Raw genomic sequence first — 22,091 nt, 5'->3', positions numbered from 1 at the left:
CTTTAAAAAAAAAGTCTTTCACTTCCATTTTAGTGTCAGTTCTAAGACAGACTGATGAGATTAAGTGACTTGTCCAAGAGCATACAACTAGGACCCATCTGAAGTTCTATTTGCACCCAGGTCTTCCCAACTCCGGTACCCCTCAAGTACCCTTTTAAAGTAGTTTTCCACATGAGAATTGGAAGGCACTTTAGAGATCATCTAAGTCCTCAATCACACAATTCCTTTATATTGCCTCTCTACCTTGACTTGAACACTTCTAGTGATAGGGAACGCACTACCTTACTAAGCAGACCATCTTCTTTTTGGACACTTCTAATCATTAGCAAGTTTTTCCTATTTTTTAAATTTATTTTTATACATTTATTAATATTCATTTTTAACCTGATTACATGATTACATGCTTCATACCCCTACTTTCCCCTTCACCCCCCACTCTCCCATGGCTGACGCACGTTTCCATTGGTTGTAACATGTGTCCTTGTTCAGGGCCCATTTCCATATTGTTGTTAGTTGCATTGGTGTGGTTGTTTCTAGTCCACATCCCCAATCATGTGGACTAGAAACTAGTAGACTAAGAAGCTAGTAGAAATAATCAACAACTTTAGCAAAGTTGCAGGATACAAAATAAATGCACATAAATCATCAGCATTTCTATATATTTCCAACACATTAGAGCAGCAAGAGGTAGAAAGAGAAACACCATTTAAAATCACCCTAGACAATATAAAATACTTGGGAATCTATCTACCAAAACAAACACAACTACTATACGAAAACAACTACAAAACACTTTCCAGACAAATAAAACTGGATCTCAACAATTGGAAAGCCATTAATTGTTCATGGGTAGGACGAGCTAACATAATAAAAATGAACATTCTACCCAAATTAATTTACCTATTTAGTGCCATACCTATCAAATTACCAAAAAACTTCTTTACTGAATTAAGAAAAACTATAACAAATTTCATTTGGAATAACAAAAGATCAAGAATATCAAGGGAAATAATGAAAAAAATGTGAAGGAAGGGGGCCTAGCAGTACCAGATATTAAACTATACTATAAAGCAGCAGTCATCAAAACAATATGGTACTGGCTAAGAGATAGAAGGGAGGATCAGTGGAATAGACTTGGGATAAATGACATCAGCAACACAGTGTATGATAAACCCAAAGAGCCCAACTTTTGGGACATGAATCCACTATTTGACAAAAACTGCTGGGAAACTTGGAAAACAATATGGGAGAGATTAGGTTTAGATCAACATCTCACACCCTACACCAAGATAAATTCAGAATGGGTGAATGACCTGAATATAAAGAGGGAAACTATAAATAAGTTAAGTGAACACAAAATAGTATACCTATCAGATCTCTGGGAAAGGAAAGATTTTAAAACCAAGCAAGAGTTAGAGAAAATTACAAAATGTAAATTAAATGGTTTTGATTATATCAAGCTAAAAAGCTTTTGTACAAACAAAAACAATGTAGTCAAAATCAGAAGGGAAACAACAAATTGGGAAAAAATCTTTATAACAAAAAACTCTGACAGGGGTCTAATTACTCAAATATACAAGGAGTTAAATCAATTGTATAAAAAATCAAGCCATTCCCCAATTGAAAAATGGGCAAGAGACATGAATAGGAAATTCTCAGGTAAAGAAATCAAAAGTATCAATAAGCACATGAGAAAGTGTTCTAAATCTCTAATAATTAGAGAAATGCAAATCAAAACAACTCTGAGGTATCACCTCACACCTAGCAGATTGGCTAAAATGAAAGAAGGGGAGAGTAATGAATGTTGGAGGGGATGTACAAAATTGGGACATTAATGCATTGCTGGTGGAGCTGTGAACTGATCCAACCATTCTGGCTGGCAGTTTGGAACTATGCTCAAAGGGTTGTAAAAGAATGCCTGCCCTTTGATCCAGCCATACCATTGTTGGGTTTGTACCCCAAAGAAATCATAGATAAACAGACTTGTACAAAAATATTTATAGCTGCACTTTTTGTAGTGGCAAAAAACTGGAAAATGAGGGGATGCCCTTCAATTGGGGAATGGCTGAACAAATTGTGGTATATGCTGGTGATGGAACACTATTGTGCTCAAAGGAATAATAAACTGGAGGAGTTCCAGGTGAACTGGAAAGACCTCCAAGAAGTGATGCAGAGCGAAAGGAGCAGAGCCAGAAGAACATTGTACACAGAGACTGATACACTGTTGTAAAATAGAATGCAATGGACTTCTGTACCAGCAGCAATGCAATGACCCAGGACAATTCTGAGGGATTTATGGTAAAGATGCTAGCCACATTCAGAGGAAGGACTGCAGGAGAGGAAACATATAAGAAAAACAACTGCTTGAACGCATGGGTTGAAGTTTTTCCTATTTTTGAGGAGAAAGGTGGAAATGGAAGATCCCGAACTGGGGATGTGAGGACTGGTTGATTTAACTGTCATTTCCTTGCCGGCAAATCTCTCCCTGTCTCAGAGCTTCCTTTTTCTCCCTTGTAAAATAAGGAGCGGGTGCCCACTGATCCCAAAAAGTTTCCGCTAGCTAGAACCTTCTGTATGGAAGCAATGGGCACAGGCCTGGCCAGTCTCCTCTGCATGCCCACCAGGGGGAGATATCCACACCCAGTCAGCAAAAGCTTGCCTACAGGTGTGTTCTGACCTGTGAAAATGCCTGGACCTTTCTTAGACCAAAAGGTCTGGCTGGAATTAGAGGCATCAGCCCTGAGCAAAAAAAGTTCTTGTGGAAGGGGAGAGAGTGACCACTTTTGAAAAGTGTAGAATTCATCAGATATACCAGATGGATAAAGTGAAAGGGGATCCTACTCTCCCCAAAAGGAAGAGAAAAATAGTCTATTCATCTCAACTGTAGAAGGTAGATATACTTTTATCTATTGAAGAAAGAGAGGTAATTATTGGGGACGAAGGAAAAGGATTAGGTTCTATAAAATGTTTAAATCTATAGAGAAAAAAATAATAACATAACCAAAATTAAAATTAAAATAGCAACTTAGAGAAAAATAATTTGGTAAATAATTCTGACAGTTGATAAAAGCACTAGCTAATCACCAATGGATTGAATGGGTCCAAGGGTTTGAACGATTTATAAAAGAAGCAAAAATATATACTTTTCAACCTTTAAGATAAATAAAATTCAAATTAGAGCAGCCGTTAAAATGGTCTTTGAGATAGCAACTCACACCTATCAAGTTTGCACAAAAAAGCGGCAAAATTGTATTCATGAGACTCCAGAAAATAAACACTATAACACTTCTGGCAGATGGCAAATTGGTCCATTGTTTTTCGAGAACAAACCGGCAGTACACAAAAGAAGTTATAAAACTGATCATGGCCTTTAAACCAGAGATCCTTTTATTAGATGTTTACCTAAAATATATATATATATATATTTTTTTTTTTTTAAACCCGTGTACTTCGGTGTATTGTCTCATAGGTAGAAGATTGGTAAGGGTAGGCACTGGGGGTCAAGTGACTTGCCCAGGGTCACACATCTGGGAAGTGTCTGAGGCCGGGTTTGAACCTAGGACCTCCTGTCTCTAGGCCTGACTCTCACTCCACTGAGCTACCCAGCTGCTCCAAAATATATATATATATATATATTTTTTAAGAGCTCTAAAATATTCATTGTTGCTTTTTTTTGTGGAAATGTGTGAGCTGAGCAAATTGCAGAATGTCTCGATAATCATTGCACTATTAAAAATGACAGATAGGAAGACATAGAGAAATATATGAAATAAGACAAATCGATAAAAACAGAAACAGAAATAAATACACATTCCCAGCTATCTTCTCACCATAATGCCTGCGCTCCATCCCTTCCAACAAATTTATACCCCACTCCTCTCCCCCCTATCCCATTCCACTTCCTATCCATCTGGACACCAAACTCTTCCTCATTTCTAGTGCCTCTTGATTTTATCTTTCTCCCATTAAAATGAAATGGCAGCGAGGTGGCCCAGTGGACAGAGTGTCAGGCCTGGAATCAGGAAGTCCTGAGTTCAAATCTGGCCTCAAATACTATAAGGGATGAAAAAACTTGTGATAAATTAATGTGATGACTTGGTATTGTTTTATGATAAACCTGAAGAATTCAGAGAACTATGAGAAAACTATGAAATAATGCTGTATAGTAGGCAGGACCTGGAAAACAATATATGCTATAAATATATATGTAATGTAAATGAAAAGAGCATGGAAATTATACTCTGTGTAATTATGACCAATCTTGGTCTTAGAGGAGAGATCAGGAAATACATCTCTATTTTTTCATTAGAGAGGTGGGGAAATATAGCTACAGATTACTACATTGGCTCTTAGATGTGGTCACTGTGTTGGTTTAGCCCTGAAACACTAAATAACTTGCTTCTCCCAGAGCTGCTGTGGACATTTTTTTATTTTTTTTGCCTGACCTTATGATTGTACTGATGGAGAATTCCATGTATAGAAGAAGCTCTTTCAATTTAGCAAGAGCAACAACTCATCTGTAATTTATGGTCTTGGAGAGTGACTACCTAGTATGTACCAGAGACAGGATTTGAGGTCCAGGTATTCCTAAATCCAAAGCTGACCCTCTGCCCACTGAGCCACCCAAAGGACCTGATAGGACAAACCATGCTAAGAAATCAAAAGTCTAGCAGTATAGTGTGTGAAATATAAGTTTCTTCTTTCCATGGTGGGGGAATGGAAGTGGGGGGGGGGGAGTTTTTGTTTAAAAACTAACATTTATATAGGGTTTTTTTAAAATAATAGAAAAGAAGGTAGCTGATTTTGATCACATCTCTATTAACACCTCATTTTTATATAGTTGTTTATAGTAATAATAGTGTATTTTTAGACAGCTGGCACCAATTAAGAGTCCAGATTATGGCTATCATTGGATAGTTGTTTTCCCCTCCTCCATATGAAATTAGCTGGTTTTCTCTATAAGTGTAGAACTTGATGTCTAACCTTTAATTGCCTCTTTTCTGAGTGCTCTGTGCATTTTGTGTTAGACCAGAAGTTCTTCACTTTTTTTCTGTGTCATGGATCCCTCTGGCAGTCTGAAGTATGTCGCTTTCTCAGAATGATGCATGAAATAAAATATGTGAGGTTCAGTTTTCCATTGTTTTCTCTCTGAAGTCTCTCTTTAAAAAGAAAATTAAAACAGTTTTAAGGTACGACCAACCTAATACCTATCTAATTGGTTAACAGTGCTGGAAGGGATATGGAAAAATAGGGACACTAAAGCACTGTTGGTGGAGTTGTGACATGGTTCAACCATTCTAGAAGATAATTTAGTGCCCAAAAAAACCCCCAAAACAAAACAAAACAAAAAAAAAAATAAAACTATAACCTTTTGAACCAACAATACCACTTCTGGGTCTGTATCCCAAAGAGATTAAAGAAAAAGAAAAAGAACATAGATATAGATATAGATATAGATATAGATATAGATATAGATATAGATATAGATATAGATATAGATATAATAATTATAATAGCTCTTTTGGTTATGACAAAGAACTGGAAATTGAGGGGATGCTTGTCAAGCGGGGAATAGCTGAGCAAGTTGTGGTATATGATTGTGACAGAATATAAGAAACAAGGAGCAGGATGGTTTCAGAAAACCCCAGGAAGACTTCTATGTACTGATCCAAAGTGAAATGAGAAGAACCTAGAGAGCTTTGTATACACAGTAACAGAAAACAGTAACAATGCTCAACTGCAAAAGACTTAGTTACTCTGATCCGCACAGGGATCCAAGACAGCTCTGAAGGACCACCTCTAGAGACAGACCTGATGAACTCTCAGTGCTGATTTAAGCATATTGTTTTTCACTTTATTTGTCTTGCCTTTTAAAAAATAAACTTAGTTAATATACAAATGTGTTTTTTTAACCCTTGTACTTCAGTGTATTGTCTCATAGGTGGAAGATTGGTAAGGGTGGGCAATGGGGGTCAAGTGACTTGACCAGGGTCACACAGCTGGGAAGTGTCTGAGGCCGGGTTTGAACCTAGGACCTCCTGTCTCTAGGCCTGACTCTCACTCCACTGAGCTACCCAGCTGCCCCCTACAAATGTGTTTTGATTGACTTCACATGTATAATGAATGTCATAATGCTTGCCTTCTTGATGGGTGAGGGAGAGACTGGAAGAAGAGAAAATTTGGAACTCAAAAAAATTTTTTTAAATGAATGCTTTCAAAAAGGGTATCGCTCATTCCTCTGTCCAGTCTCTAGTCACTTTATCCTAAAATACTGGGACAGATCCCTAACTGCCCTCATGGACAGATCTCTTCTACCCATTACTATTAGATATATCTTCCTTTAGAAATATTGCTGTCATTGACCTCTCCTCTGCTCAAAAACTGTTGTTTCCCCAGTTTTCTACTGTTTCAAGCCAGAATGTCTCTGTCTACTTTTCATTCTAGGGAGGAATAAGATGGACTCATACTACTGAGCCACCTTTATTTCCCAAGACAACTCTCTCCCCTACGACCCCACATCCTCAGGTTTTTACCTTTTACTCTCATTCCCTTTGCCTGGAATGCCCCCTCCTTACACCTACCCATAGCCTGACTCCCTTGCCCTCACATATCTCCCTCTTCTGAAATTCTCTAGCACTACTAGTCTGTCCTATATAATTTAACATTTAATTATATATTGTCCTATATTGATTCATACGTTTTAGCATTGTTTACCCATTTAGATGACAAGTTCAAGGACTAGAATTGCATTGGAAAGGCAACAGAATAAAATGGAAAGATTCCTGGTCCATCAGTCCAAGGCTCTGAATTCAAATCCCAGGATGCTCCTTTTGAGCTATGTGACCTTGGACAAAGTAAATCACTTCCTTTCTTTCCTCAGTTTCCTCCAGTAAGATGCAAGGGCTCAACTAAAGTTCTCCAAGGTCCCTTAAAGTTCTAAAATTCTATAAGCTTCTATTTCTTCTGTATTTCTCATAGAGCATAGCCCAGTGCTGAGCATCCTAATAAGGGCTAAGCAAATTCTTATTGATTGTGTGTAAGTAGAACTTTTATAGACAGAGTTATTCTGAACACATTAGAGGAGCTGGTTTTTACTTTCTTGAAGAATCCCTTTATGAAGAGAATAGCCAGCCCCCTAATTTATCTCCTTTGCAAATTCAGGTTTTTGTCTATCTCTTGTGGATATGCCTTAATGTGGGAGAGTAAAATCATATAGAAATGGACCATGAGCCAAATTTAATAGAGGTGGCTGTGGAAGTTACCGAGGGTCTTTTTTTAAGGAGAGCTGTAGTCAGCTGTAGATGTACTGTATTCTGTATTCTCCCCAACCAGAGCTAATTGCAGATAGGAAATGTGGCTCTTAGCCACAGTGGCTGCCAGTGTGAATAGCAGAGGATAAAGTCATTATCTGTCCTCCATACCCATGTCATGTTTTCTCTTGACTTCTTGGGGTCACCGCTTCCTGGTTTGCAGCGAGCTTCCTTCCCCCAACCCTTCCAGTTTTGCCAATAACAGACTCAAGGGGGAAAAATTAGCTTGTCTTTTTGCCATCTGCCTTCTCTACCTTCTCTCCTGTGATTAGTCATTTTTTTTCTTGGTCTGGTTTCTTCTCTGACATCAGTCCCTTGCTCATTCATTTTCTGTCCCTTCTCCTCTCCTTGTGCCTCCTTTCCCATCATTTCAATCCTCCCATTTCTCCCCCTTCATCCAAAAAAAATAAAAAATAACCTTGTTTGAGTCTGGGAGAAAGTCAAAGGGATTTAAACACCTTCAGGGGCAACAGTTGGAAATGAGTTTCTCCAAAGGATTCTGCAGCAGGACTCTCCTGATAAGGGAAAGAGGAGGCTGCTGTCGGTCCCTGGGAGGCTCTGTTTCCTTGGGAACTCTGGGTTTGCAGGGTCTTCCTCCTTCCTTCCTTCCCATTGGTGATGAGCCCTTGTTTGTTTAGTGTATTAGCCTCTTGCCAGTCATATGGTCTTTGTTTTTCAAATAGTTGGCTTTAGACTTAGAGAACAATTTACTGGGGATGGAAAGATGTAGGGCTATTGTTTAATTGAATTTTTTTTAATGAAATGGCCTATCCTGTCCTCCTTGACTGGTTGCACAAATTATAGCAGCAACATACTGCAAAAGAAAAAATAAATTCTTCCTCTGCCCTACTCCCTAATATTTACTTATGACCAAATCCAGCAGAGCGTCACAGGATGTAGACATAAAAGTGACCTTGTTGTTGTTGTTCAGTCATGTCTGACACTTCTTGACCCCATTTGGAGTTTTGTTGGCAGAGATACTGGAGTGGTTTTCCATTTCCTTCTCCAGCTCACTTTGCAGATGAGAAACGGAGGCAAACAGGGTTAAATGACTTGCCCAGGGTCACCCCACTAAGAATTGTCTGATGTCACACTAGAACCCAGGACCTCCTGTCTCTAGGGCTGGCTCTCCATCCACCAAACCCCCTTTTGTCCTCTTCATTGACTAAAAAATCGCAACGAATCTTTATATAGGATGAACCCCTTGATTTCCTCCTTATTTGCATGTCACAGGTTGCCTTCTCTATTGGATTCTGGATTTCAGAGATTAGCCTCCCATTGTCTTTTCAGGAAATGACATCTGTGTGACTTCTGGAGTAGGCAACGGGTGACCCCTGTGATTAAAATAACTTGGAAGGCTTTTTTAGCATTTCCTCTGGGTTGTTCCTATAGGCTGGATGACTTAGAAAATTTTCTGGAATGCAAAAAAGGGAACAATTATTATCAGGATTAGAAATAGTCCTAGCTCACTAGGTAGCACAGCTTGGAAGAGATGGGTGCTTCTCAATCAATATTAAAGCCCAAAGATTTATGGTAAAGAACGCTACCCACATTCAGAGGAAGTCACAGGAGAGGAAACACAGAAGCAACTGCTTGAACGCATGGGTCGAGGTGGACATGATTGGGGATGTGGACTCGAAACTACCACACCAATGCAACTATCAACAATTTGGAAATTGGTCTTGATCAATGACACACATTAAAACCGTGTAAATGTGCATCGGCCATGGGTGGGGGGAACACGGGGAGTGAAGGGGAAAGTAGGAGCATGAATCATGTAACCATGTTAAAAATGAATATTAATAAATGTTTAAAAAAATAAAAATTAAAAAATTAAAAAACTGCAGACAGTATAAAATACTTTGCAGTCTGCCTGCCAAGACACATACTAGAATTATGTGAAAAAAATTACAAAATGTTCTTGATACTAATAAAGGCAGATCTAAAACAAAAAAATAAATAAAATATTAAAGCCCTAAACTTCTACCATTTAGATCTTTGTTGCTTGGAGCATTTTTTGGAACCCCCATACCTCCGTTACCTATTTCTATTCTGGATTTTTCTTGAAGATTTAAAGAAAAAGAATAGTCCACTTAAAATTATGTTTTGCATTAGGGATAGAACCAGAACTTGTGATTTCATTGGTATAGAAAATTCTTTAGATGAGAAAACTCTCCCTACCAAACCAAGTTGGTATCTTCTCTCCAGCCCTGAGGGTTAGAGAGTTGTGAGTAAATGAATTGCCCAGAATCTCCCTCACACAAGCCGTATGTGTCAGAGGCTGGACTTGGACTCAGGACTCTCTGTGACCCTGGTCAAGTCAATAAACGGTTTCCAGCCTCAGTTTCCTTATCTGTAAGGTAGGCTTAATAATAGCCCCTACCTCCCTGGATTGTGGAGCATCAAGTGAGATATTTGCAAATCTTAAATCATGGTATCTTTGCTATTATTATTGTTATTACTCTTGTTCTGGCTCCGAGGCCAGCTCTCTCTACTGGTCATGTCCAACTGTCGGTATATCTGGCATTAAAAATGCTTAATCTGTGTAATTCCAATTCCTAGAACCTGTGGCTGTGGACTAGGAAACAAAAAGACCGTCAGCTTTGTCTGGTTTTGTGAACAGGGTCGATAAAGATAGGAGGATCTTTGCATGTAATCCACTGGATGAGAAAAGAAAGAAATCTTCCCAATATGACATTCTAGTTAGGGCAGCTGGGCATAGGAAATAGAGAGTTAGCCTCAGGGTCTGGAAGACTGTGTGACCCTGCCTAAGTCATTGGACTGCCAGGCAACTCTCTAAGACTATAAATCATAGAATAGAGGCTGATCTATAGTGAGAGAAAGAGCTCCCACCTATAGAATCGTGGGTGATTGTTGTTGCTGCTGTTGTTCAGACCTATCTGACTCTTCCTAATCTCGTGGCTGTAGGGTTTTCTTGGCAAAGATCCTAAATTGGTTTGCCATTTCCTTCTCAGGCTCCTTTTACAGATGTAAAGACTGAGGCAAACGGGGTAAAGGTACTCGCCCAGGGTCACTCCACCAATAAGCGTCTGAGGCGAGATTTGATCTCAGGTCTTTCTAACTCCAGACCCCAAGCTGGATCCACAGAGCCACCTGGCTGTCTCTGAGAAAATTCCTCTGTCCAGCCCCCAATTAGTCAGTTTTCAGTGGGTGCTTAATCAATGTGCATTGATTTAAAAATCATTCAATTTCTATCATGAAATAGATATAAAATTCCCTCCAACATATTTTAGAGCCAGTCTTTGTTCTCCATATTGCTGTGTCCTCAGTCTTAATTTTCAGTTTTCTTCTAAAACTCCTGGATGCGGGCAGGGTTGCTTCCCTGTTGATGCTGAGCATCCCTTGACATGATGTCAAACTTAGTCAATTGCCAGGATGAACTTGTGCCAATGCGCCAATTCCTTTCAAGTTGTGTTTTCATGTTGAGAGTCCCCTTGCACGGGGAAATTATCAGCGTGTCTCTCCACTTGGAAAAGAGATCATTCTGTTGGGGTGTTTTTGTTTACTCTGGCCAAAGACTTGGAGGAGCAGCCCTCAAGCTGAGCTTTTTGGGGCAGTAACTAAGGTCTCCATGTCCCTTTTTTGGTCTTCGGACCAAAGTATAAAACGGTGGCTCTTAGGATCTATCAAAACCAGACTGCTGCCTGCCCAGAAAACGTGCCCCGTGCGTGCGCTCTCATCTCGGCTGCTTCCTATGCCTGAATGTTCTCGAAGCCCAGCTCAGATTCCATGAAGACTGCCCTTCAGTCTTCTCTACCCCTTAGAGTTAGTTATTAAACTCCCCATCCCCTTAGAGTCAGGATCCCTCCCACTACCACCAATGCCACTACCTTGGACCTCATGTGAAATTCTGGGACTTGTCACTTATCATTTCATACTGTAATTATTGGTCCTCTAGTTTATTCTTCTAATAAGCCATAATAAACTCCATGAGGACAAGAAGCATTAAACTCTCTACCTAAAGAATTTCTAAGTGAGGTCTGACCTCATGTCATTGGGAGGAGTGGTAGGTAGCACAGTAGATGGAGTGCCAGGACCTGGGTTCAAATGTGGCTTCAGACATTAACTAGTTGTGTGACAAACTAGCTCTGTAATGATTTTGTGTCAAGATGATCCAATAAAATTTCAAAAAAAAATAATAAAACAACTCCAATAGCCTACCACTTTACCATCCTTCTGCTTTAGATACTATACTTAAATATGCTCATTATATATTTATATGTTGCTTCTAAGAAGAAGGTAAGGGTTTTTAAAAAAAATGTAATGGGGAAATGTTTGTCAAAATAAATAAAAATATAATACAGCATAGATAATGTTAATTTGTGGTATTTGTAGGGATTTTCTTTAATGATATAATAAACAAATCTAGGTTCAAATGTAACAGACTTCTATGAAGACTTCCCCGATCCTCTTTCAATTATGAGCCCTCTCCTCTATTTTGGACCTCATGTAAAATTTCAGATCCTGCCTTCAGACAGTTCCCAGCTGCATGATACTGGGAAAGTGATTTAAAAGTCTTTTGAGTTTTAGATTCCTTATCTGTAAAATGGGGCAATAAGAGTAACCCAACTCTCAGAGCTGTCATGAAGATTGAATGAGAGGATGTAAGTAAAATACTCTGCAGATATCAGAGTACTAGATGAAGGCAGGCTATCATCATCCAATCTTAATCCATCCACAACCATTTACAAAACACCCACTAAATGCCAGATACTCTGCTGGGTGCTATGGATACAAATATAATCAATGAACCAATTCTCCTTTGACAAGCTTACATTTTATTGGGGAAGATGGCAGGTATACATATAAACCTATATGAAATAAATGCCCCAATAACTATGTGGTAGGTGAACACAGAGTTATCTGGAGGGAAAACAAGAACATCACCAGGGGAAAGGGATCAGGAGAGGCTTCATAGAGGAAGCATTCTTTCAGCTGGTGCTTGGAGGAAGAGAGGAATTCTTTTAGGAAAAGTTAAGGAGGGAGGACATTCCATGCAAAGGGGACCAAAGAAGACATGCCTTGTAGGAGAAACTGCCTGGACTACTGATGAGGGGGAAAGAAAATAATGAAAAATGAGACTAGAAAGATAGATTGGGGCTAGACTGTGAAGGTCTTTAAAAGCTAAACAGTGGAGTTAAAAATGGAGCTAATATTTTATCTTAGAAGCAATAGGGAATCACTGGAATTACTTAATAAGAAAGTAGCAGGGTCAGATCTCCACTTAAGAAAAAAATTGCTTTGGCTGCCTACTTTGCCTGAAATAGGTGTGTTTTGCAAGAAACAGGTATTCAGTAAAGTTTTGTTCAAGGGCAGCTAGGTGGCAGTGGATAGGCTTGGAATCAGGAAGATTCATTTTGGTAAGTTCAAATCCAGCTTCAGACACTTATTAGCTGTGTGACACTAGGCAAGTTACTTAATTAATTTGCCTCAGTTTTCTCATCTGTAAAATGTACTGAAGAAGGAAATGGCAAACTACTCCAGGATCTTTGCCAAGAAAGCCCCAAATGGAACCATAAAGAGTTAGTTACAACTGAAAGTGACTAAAGAACACAAAAATTATATTAATTGTATTGAATCTATGGTGACATGAAAGGGGCTTTATGTGGAAGAAACATCTCTATTTTCCAAAATAGTCAATTTCCCACAGTAGTGATAAGTGCAAAGCTTGGTCACATTGAGTTTTTTTTCTAGTCGTGGTGATGGTTTTTCTCTCATTCATCCACTTTCCCTCCTGGCTTCCTTTGTGACTAAGAATACAAATTATGAGACAGATAGCAAGATGAGATTAGAAATTATCCTAGTCCATTCTCATGATTTAGAGACTTTTGGCAGTTTGTTCATTTGCCAAATGCCTATTTTCTTTAGACAACATTGTAGGAAGTATCATAGAAATAGGCAATCATGGTCCCTGACTTTTTAAGTAGCTTATGTTCTGAACAGAGTGCTGAGATGATCGCTTTGTATTCTGAGGAAACCACAAACATGCCTAAGATTAATAAGGCAATAAGCGAGCCATGATCTTAGAGAATGACTTATTCCTGCTGTTTATCTTGGGTTTTTTTTATTTGTTTGTTTTTCTTATATGGTCAACTATTAAAGACATGCAAAAAATGCAGTAAAACTGTTGTCAACTCAATTTCCAGCTTTATTCCTTTATCATTACAAATTTTTCAGGTTCATAAATTTTCATTTCTTCCTTAACCATGACTACTGCTTAATGATCATTAAACAATTAGCATAGGGGTTTGATAGGTCAGGGAAAGTTGTCCAGGTTTGAAAGGGTTGTTGAGGAAGGAGATTATTCTAGATTTGAGTAAAGCAATATGAGTCAGATTATTGCAGCTTAATGCTTTTCTCACTCTCTGTGTGGTATTGTTTTTCAGGACCAGTCCTACAGCTGTGGCAGAAGAAATGTGGTGTATATAAAATTTGTGATAGCTGGGAGAAATTCTGGTAAGTGTTGCTGCATTTAATCCTAATAGCTTTTGTTAGACGATGGGGCCCATAAAAGATGGTTGCTTCCATGTTCTTTGCCTCTTTAAAATCCGTGTTAAGCTGAGAGAAGGAAAAATTTTATGATGATGAAATGTAGCTCTGCTTCTGCGTTTCCTGGTAGCGATTGCAATTTTTGTTGCCGTTGCTGTTTTTAAGGAATATGGTGTTTCCTAGGATATAATGAGGATAGCCTTCTGGGCCAACGGCAAAGGATACTGTTGACAGCTTAATTTACTTAGTTTCTTGTGTTCTCTCTGCCATCAGTGTAAGATCAAGGTAATAAGCCTCTTTCCTGGGGGAGAGACAGAGAATGAGAATGAGAATACAGAGCAAAGGAATCTTGACACGCTGTGTATCTGATGTTATTCCAAATTCATCAGCCTAGGGAGAGGAGGAGGAAGGCTAATTGCATTTGGGGCATGGAGAATTAGAGGGAACCAGGATGGCTGGTCACCATTCAACAAACCAGTATTAAAAGACGATTGGGACAAATTCCCTTCAGTTTAACAAAAATCAATGAGCAGTCATTTATCGAGGACTTATTCTGTGACAGGTAGAGAATAAACATGCAGCGTTGAAGCAATCTTTGCCCCCAAAGAGGGGACACATTAGTGAAGCCTGTGTTTGAGGACGTGGGTTTAAATCTCCATCCTGGTGCTTAGTCCCTGGACAAGTCCCTTATCCTCCCTGGGCACTCTCAGTCTCAGTTTCTTCATCTGTAAAATGAGGTGGTTGGGCTCAGTGGTTCTCTGAGAGGTCCCTTCTAACTCTAAATTTATGATCCTAAGTCTAGACAAAATGCAAAGCTTCCTCCTCTGTAAAGTGAGAAGATGGACAAGATGGCTTTTTGGAGGTCTGCTCTGAATGTGTGGTCCTTTCACCTATGGGTGGCATTCCAGAAGACAGCACTAACAACGGGAAGTGCCAACCAGCTGGTTGGACAAACTCTAGAAGCCAAACCCTATAGAAACATGATTCCTGTGGGAGGATACTAAAACACAGATTGGTTCTATCCAGGGTGATTTATCATAAGGGGTTCAGATCATAGAATCCTAGATTTAGAGCTGGAAGAGACTTTTTAAGCCATCAATCCAACTCCCTCATTTTACATGGGAGGAAACAAGTCCTGAAAGCTCCCAGCTGGTGGCTGAGGTGGGATTTGAAACTAGGTCCTCCTGACTTCCCAGGCTAGTATTCTGTCCACTAGTCCATACTGCTTCTTCCAAAGATGATAAAAATGTTCATTCTTTGCTATACTCTACAACTAGCCATTGCGTCTCACATTGCTTATCTTATTTGTCAAAGAACTGGTCTGATTCTTGCAGTTGGTGTCTTAGAATTATAATATATAATGAGAATTATAGAATATATAATGAGAATTATCCATTTTATAGTTAATATAATTAGAAGTATAGATAATATTATATAAAATATAAGATTTAAATCAATATCAATAACTCCAGATATTAATTTTATAAAGTTTATTAATAATCACTTGAAGTAGAAAGAATAAAAAAGAAATGGAAGTATAAAAACTAATTAGCTAACAAAAATAAGACCACGTGAGAAAATTCTCCTGCTTGGCTCAAAGCCAGCTTCTGTAGTCTCTATCAGGGGAAGAGAGAGAGAGGCGGAGTCAACCAGAACTTTATCCTACACACTCACACAGTGTTTGCACTCAATGTGAGGACACAAATGGGATGCTGGGTAGGAGAGTTCTGGGGATCAAAATTCTGATTACACAAATCAGAATTATATATAATTAGAAAAATACTTACATTAGAATTATATATTAGAATAATATGTATATTGGAATTATATATAATTCTTATAAATATAATACTTACATGTGTGCGTAGATGTGTAAAAAACACATTGTTTCTTCCTTCCATTTCCTCTGCCACTGAGTGAAACCACCTTGGTTTAAGTTTTGTTTTAATTTGGCAGTTGACAGAATTTCATTTGGAAATAATTAAGTGAGTTTTGAAGGGAGGAGGGGTGGGAGTAGATGGAACTCTCAGCTTCAAACCACCTTACAGAGGCTTCCTGTGTGGGGAAAAAATGCTGAAAAAAAAAAAAAGAGTGAGAGAGAGAAATGCAGGAAATGAGTAAGGTAGGTGTATGTGAACGAGACATTTTTTTTTCTTGGAGGTGATACTTTCATTTCAAGCCTTTTTCACATATGTAGAACCTTCTCTGAAAGCTAAATAAATTGCTGAAATTTCCTAGGCCCTCGCTACAGGGGAGTTTGAAAGCCACTTAGTACCAGGGAAGAACTTTGATCTGTGTGTAGGGAATTGAAGGAGGTACATACAGTGTGTTAAAAGCTCAGACTGTGTGCTTGGAGTTAACTCAGCTTTATTTCAAAGCCTGGTACTCTCATTTCATTGAATTTTATTTTCTTTTAAAATATAAACTTTTCTTTATCTTTTGTTTTTCCATAACCTACATTTCCTAATATAGCCATCCCTTCCTTTCTCAATGACATTCCTTATAAAAGAGAATTAAAAAAAACTGGCAATACTAACCAACATATCAAAAAAAGTATTACATACGGTGTTCCACATCTGCAGTCCCCCACTCAGCAAAGCAGCAGAGAGGGGAAGCTGGGTAGGTTTAGAAGTTTATTCAGATATTTATTTACTCATTTCTAATAATGACACTATATAAGGCAAAAAGAAAAAGAATTAAATGGTTTTGAAAAGACAGACAGGTGGCTCAGTGGACTGAGAGCCAGGCTTCAGAGACAGGAGGTCCTGGGGTCATATCTGACCTTGGACACTTCTTAGGTGTGTGACCCTAGGCAAGTCACTTAACTCCAATTGCCTAGCCCTTACTGTTCTTCTACCATGGAACCGATACTTCATATTGATTCTAAAACAGAAGGCAATGGTTTAAAAAAAAAAAAGACAGAAAAAGCAGCAGGAGGTAGTTCCTTGTGATATCTCTTCTATGCTCTTTATAATTTCACAGATTTCAGGCTAGATGGTCATTTCATAGACTCTTAGAAAAGGAAGAGACCTTAGAAGTCATTGATGTACAACTCCACACAGTAGAGGAATCCTTTGCACGTCATCCCTGAGAGACGACCGTTGTCCATCTGGTAGAATACTCGCAGAAGGCTTCTAATGCTCCTGTTCTGCAAGGAAATTCTATTTTATCATTGGATGGTTTTATTTAGAAGCCCTCTAATTTCTAAAGGCTTGTATGAACTTGTCCGGAGCAGGGAAACCCTGTCAGAGCCTTTCAGGGATACTGCAAAACTACTTTCTTAGCAAAAATATGATGTTATTTTCCCCTTTTTTACTCTCATTCTTTCGTGAGTATACAGTGGAGTTTCCCAAAAGTTTGAATTAAAAAATTCACTGTAAACATGAAGACAGTTCATATATCATGTGCAAAATTGCACTTTTGCATTACTAATGAACAATTCTACAGAAATGTCTGGACTGGTATTTTCATTGTTCTGTTCTCATGTATTATCACTACCAACTAATCATGGAAGAAGACCGTTTATGTCTATGCCTGGAAACAAGCCTGAATGGTGCTGAAATATTCAGTGTTGGGTAACTTTTTGAACTTCATGGTTCAACTGGAATAACTCTGCTGACATTTGCACTGATGATGAAAAAGCAATGGTGGGGAAAACTGCTGGCACCTTCGCAGGAATCAAGGCAGTGGCATCCAAATGTGCCGGTTGTTATTATATTCTCCACTGTCACAAACTTGCAGTAAAAAAAAAGGAAGGAAAAGAAAAAGAAAAAGCCAGTTTCCTTAATGCTAAGGACATCAGTAATGTCCTTGATAAAGCAATAAAAGATATTCATTTATTAAATCATGACCCCCTGAGCGTACTTCTTTTTAATATTCTGTGTGATAAAATGAGAAGTATGCATTAAACGCTTCTGCTTCCTGAAGTACTACCATGGTTGTCTCAAGGAAAACCACTCATGCAATTGAGTCATGACTGGAACTAGCAGCTTTTTTTCATGGAACACCATTTTTACCTGAAGGAATAAACAGAGCAACGATGATTATTCAGACTTCAAGGTTTGGCAGCCATTCTTTCAGAAACGAAGGAAGTGAGCCTATCACTTCAAGATAAAAAAAAAAAAAATTTTGTTAGCAATGAAAAAATTTGAGCCTTTGAGCAAAAATTTGAATTTTGGAAACCTTATACCCACCACCCTCATATCCACCAGTGCGAGCTTGACAGCTTCCCAAAACTTAAAAACTTTTCTGATGAGATCAGTGGTGATATTAATGAATGTGAAATTTTGATGACATCATGAAATGTTGGGCACAACTGAAAAAAGACCGAATAACAACAAAAATGTAGTACTTTAAGTGAACCCTGAAATTCAGAGATGGCTCCCCCAGGACAGAATGCTATGAGGTTCTTGCCATAATGGGCTGCCTTGCATAGTGAGGAGAGAGCTGGCCCCACACTCTGGAAAACCAGGGTTCAAGTATACTGTGTGAGCCTCAGGCAAGGCAGGAAACTTTTCATTTTGGGTCTGTATTGCTAGAGGTAGTTTTCTTCACTAGGAAATGAGGAGTTCCCTTCAAAAATAAAACCATGGTCTGAGAAAACCACACAAAAATGTCATTCTATAATCTGGTTACTATATTGATCAATGGTTTTAATAATTGTACATACCACTCTCCCTTTTAACTTCCTCTTCTCCTTTTCCTTTTTCTTGTCTGTTTTCTCCTTTTTTCTTTTCCTCTTCACTTTCTTCTTTTCTCCTCTTTTTCCCCCTCTCTTTTCCCTCTTCCTCCTCTTTCTTCCTCCTTTTCTTCTTCCTCCTCCTTCTTGTCCTTCTTCTCTAAATACAATAGGAAGAATTTCTTAAGAACAGCTCCCCTGAAGGTGCACAGATATCAGTGCTCACAGATATCAGAGCCATCAGCAGTCACTTTTATACCATTCTTCAGCTAGTTGTTTCTGGATCAGCATCACAAATCTTCTGAAATCCATGCTCAAATTGAGTCATAGGAAGTTTGCAGTTCTTAAGCCTTATGACTTCCTAGAAAAACCTAGAGTTTTTTGCATGATTTTGATGAAATATGGGTATATTTGGGAGATGCAGTATATTTTATAAGTTTAAAATATTTTAATAGAACATCATATATGAGATATAATTAGATTGACATAGTAATATAATTGGAAAATACATAAGTGATCCAATATTAGTATATAATATAATTGTTATAATAATGTACTATATGAACATTTTTTATAACCCTTACCTTCCATCTTAGAATCAATACTGGGTATTGGCTCCAAAGCAGAAGAGTGGTAAGAGCTAGACAGTGGGGGTTAAGGGACTTGCCCAGGGTCACACAGCTAGGAAGTGTCTGAGACCAGATTTGAACCTAGGACCTCCTGTCTCTAAGCCTGGCTCTCAATCCACTGAGCCATCCTGAACATATTATATTAATGTAATATATTATATATGGCATATATGTTATATAGTATATAATTATATTACATTTATAATAAAATAGTTAAAAAATAATTTATTTTCAAGACTCCTCTGAGTGAAAGAGATTATTTGATCTATCCTTAAGACAGGTCTCCTCACCTCAAATGAATAGCATGGTATGTACAGCTGAAAGGGCATTATAGTATTTAATTCCTTAATTAAAAAACAACAAATTATCTTCCATCTTGGAATCAATATTGATTCTAAGGCAGAAGAGCAGTACAAGCTAGGCAGTGAAGGTTAAGTGACTTGCCCAGGGTCTCACAGCTAGGAAGTATCTGAGGCCAGATTTGAACCCAGGTCCTCCCTTTCCTAAGATCTGGCTCTCAATTTCTTGAGCCACCCAGCTGTCCCCAACCCTTTAATTTTTTGCAGATGAAGACACCGAGGCCCAGAGAGATAAAGTGCCTAGCCAAGGCTCACCCAGCTAGAAACTGTGAATGGCAAGATTTGAACTCATATAGGGAGACTCCAATCCAGTCCTAACCCCAGCTAAGTCTACGGGGCGACTCCGTCCGTGGCTGTCCGCTGAGATTGAAAAGTGATGACTCACAGAGCCTGCATGTTCCCGTCATTAACCCAAATGTCTGTTGTCAGACTCACACTCAAAAAACTCAGCCGCCGGCGTCCCTAAATAGGTTTGTCATTCGATGACTTCCTAAACTGAAGTGGTATTTCTGTTGGGTCAGCCCTTACGCGCCGTCAGGCTCAGAGTTTGTGTCCTTAGGAATATGTGTGGAGGGAGGAGGAGATCTCCCTACAGACGAAGCGCAGCCTGGGTATTTTGGTCCTCGCCGATGCTTGTTTTCTTCTGTTTGCCGGGGACCTCGCTCCCTGGCTCAGGGAAAAATGCTAGGCAAGCTTTGCCGTCTACCGTGGCTCTTTGCTGAGGCCGAGCCTTTGAAGGCAGCCCGTTTTAGGTAGCGAGATAGGGCCATCCGCTACCCACAACAATTTACTTAATTATGGGCTTTATTTTGGGAAGGTAACTGTTCTTTTTATTTTGGGATTTACAAACCCAGCAGCTAAGTATTATCTGTAGCATAGGATGTGGCGCATCTATCTGTGGACGTAAATATCCTTGCCCAGATGTTCCGCTATGCTGTTCGGCTCGTCCACCCTTCATTTTTCTTTCTCTTGCCATCATCCCTTCTTCTCCTCTGGCGAGAATGTTATGGAAATGCCTTAGGAAATCAGGAGGAGAGAGAAGAAGAAGAGGGAAGATTTCATTTCAGATGACCCAGGCAGGAAATATTCAGGCCTTAGATGAAATCAGTCTCATGATGAATCCCTAAGAAGGTACTCAGACTGTGTAAGATCAAGATCTTATGCAAACACTTTAGTGTTGCTGTGTTTCTAGAAAGATGGGCAGCCAATGCCTCCGTTCCCACCAGCTCCCACCGGCTCCCACTGGCTCCCACCGGCTCCCACCGACTCCCACCAGCTCCCACCGGCTCCCACTGGCTCCCACCGGCTCCCACCGACTCCCACCAGCTCCCACTGGCTCCCACTGGCCTCCACCAGCTCCCACCGGCTCCCACCAGCAAATATCAGGACTGACAAGTTTTGATTCAAGAGACACAACATTTTATTTATTGTCACATTTCCTTGCTTCTCAAAACTGGTTGTTTTCTTTTTTTCAGGTTATCTCCTAGGACTAAACATTTATGTCCTTTAGAGGGGAAAAGATCCTCAGAGCTTCCATTTTTTAGGTTAAGCCCCAGGAAAAGTCAGTTTTGCCCAAAGAGGCTTCCGGGTAGTCTGGGGGTTAGTGTGCTGAGCTTAGAGTCAAGAATTCAAACCCTGCCTCAGGCCCTTAATAACTCTGTGGCCAAAGACAAGTCACTTCAGCTACTCTCAGCCTCGGTTTCTTTATCTGTAAAAACGAGGCTTCTTCCAGCTCTAAATTCATGATCCTTTGGTTTAGATGGGGCAGCAAGGTGGCAAAGTGGAGAGAGATCCAGTCCTGAAATCAGGAAGATGAGTCTTCCTGAGTTCAAATCCAGCCTCGGACATTTAGTAATTGTATGCCCTAGACAAGTTACTTAATGCTAGTAAGCTTAATCTGCCTTCTTGACATTTTCTTTTCTTTTCTTTTTAAATTAAATTACATTTCAATTAATTCATTCATTTAGAGTGTTTTCCGTGGTTACATGATTCATGATCTTTCCCCCCCCACTCCTGACAAGCAGTTCCAGTAGGTTATACATATATCATTGTTCAAAACCTATTTCTATATTGTTCATATTTGCAATAGAGTGATCTTTTAATACTTCCTGGCATTTTCTACATCACTTTCTTTAGTCTAGGTCAGTGGTTCCCAAATGTTTTTGGCCTTCTGCCCCCTTTCCAGAAAAAATATTACTTAGCGCCCCCTGGAAATTAGGAAACTATTGAATAGAATGTAATACAAAAAAAATAGAATGTAATACAAAATACAGAATAGAATGTAAAAAAAAAAAAAAATGTGGCCATCACCGCCATCCTGGATCGCTGCAGCACCCACCAGGGGCGGTAGCGCCCACTTTTGGGAATCACTGGTCTAGGTAATCAACAAAACAAGAATCAAGCCCTGATTTGTAGCCTTTGCTGAAGTATAAAGACTCACATTGAAAATTAATAGTTAATTAACAGATAATGAACAGTTTCACTATTTCCAGCATTTAGCACAGTGCCTGACGTGCTTTTGCTCATTCGGTCTCTTCATGACTCCATATTGGGTGTTCTTGGCAAAGATAGAACGGTGTTCTATTTCCTTTCCAGCTTACTTTAC

General features: G+C 39.1%; 1 protein-coding gene across 1 annotated transcript in view; it reads left to right on the top strand.

Moving 5' to 3' along the window:
- LOC123246568 overlaps positions 1–20,878 on the top strand; it is a 173,835-nt gene extending 152,957 nt beyond the window's left edge. Inside the window, exons 4-5 of the mRNA XM_044675414.1 lie at positions 13,718–13,787; positions 20,679–20,878. Of these exons, the coding sequence (XP_044531349.1) occupies positions 13,718–13,787; positions 20,679–20,878 (270 nt within the window). The remainder of the gene's footprint in view (positions 1–13,717; positions 13,788–20,678) is intronic.
- Positions 20,879–22,091: the final 1,213 nt, after the last annotated feature.

The sequence above is a fragment of the Gracilinanus agilis genome, chromosome 4, assembly GCF_016433145.1.
Source record: "Gracilinanus agilis isolate LMUSP501 chromosome 4, AgileGrace, whole genome shotgun sequence".
In the NCBI taxonomy this organism is placed as follows: domain Eukaryota; kingdom Metazoa; phylum Chordata; class Mammalia; order Didelphimorphia; family Didelphidae; genus Gracilinanus; species Gracilinanus agilis.
Note: the sequence above shows the minus strand (reverse complement) of the source record. Positions and strands in the feature narration are given on the sequence as shown.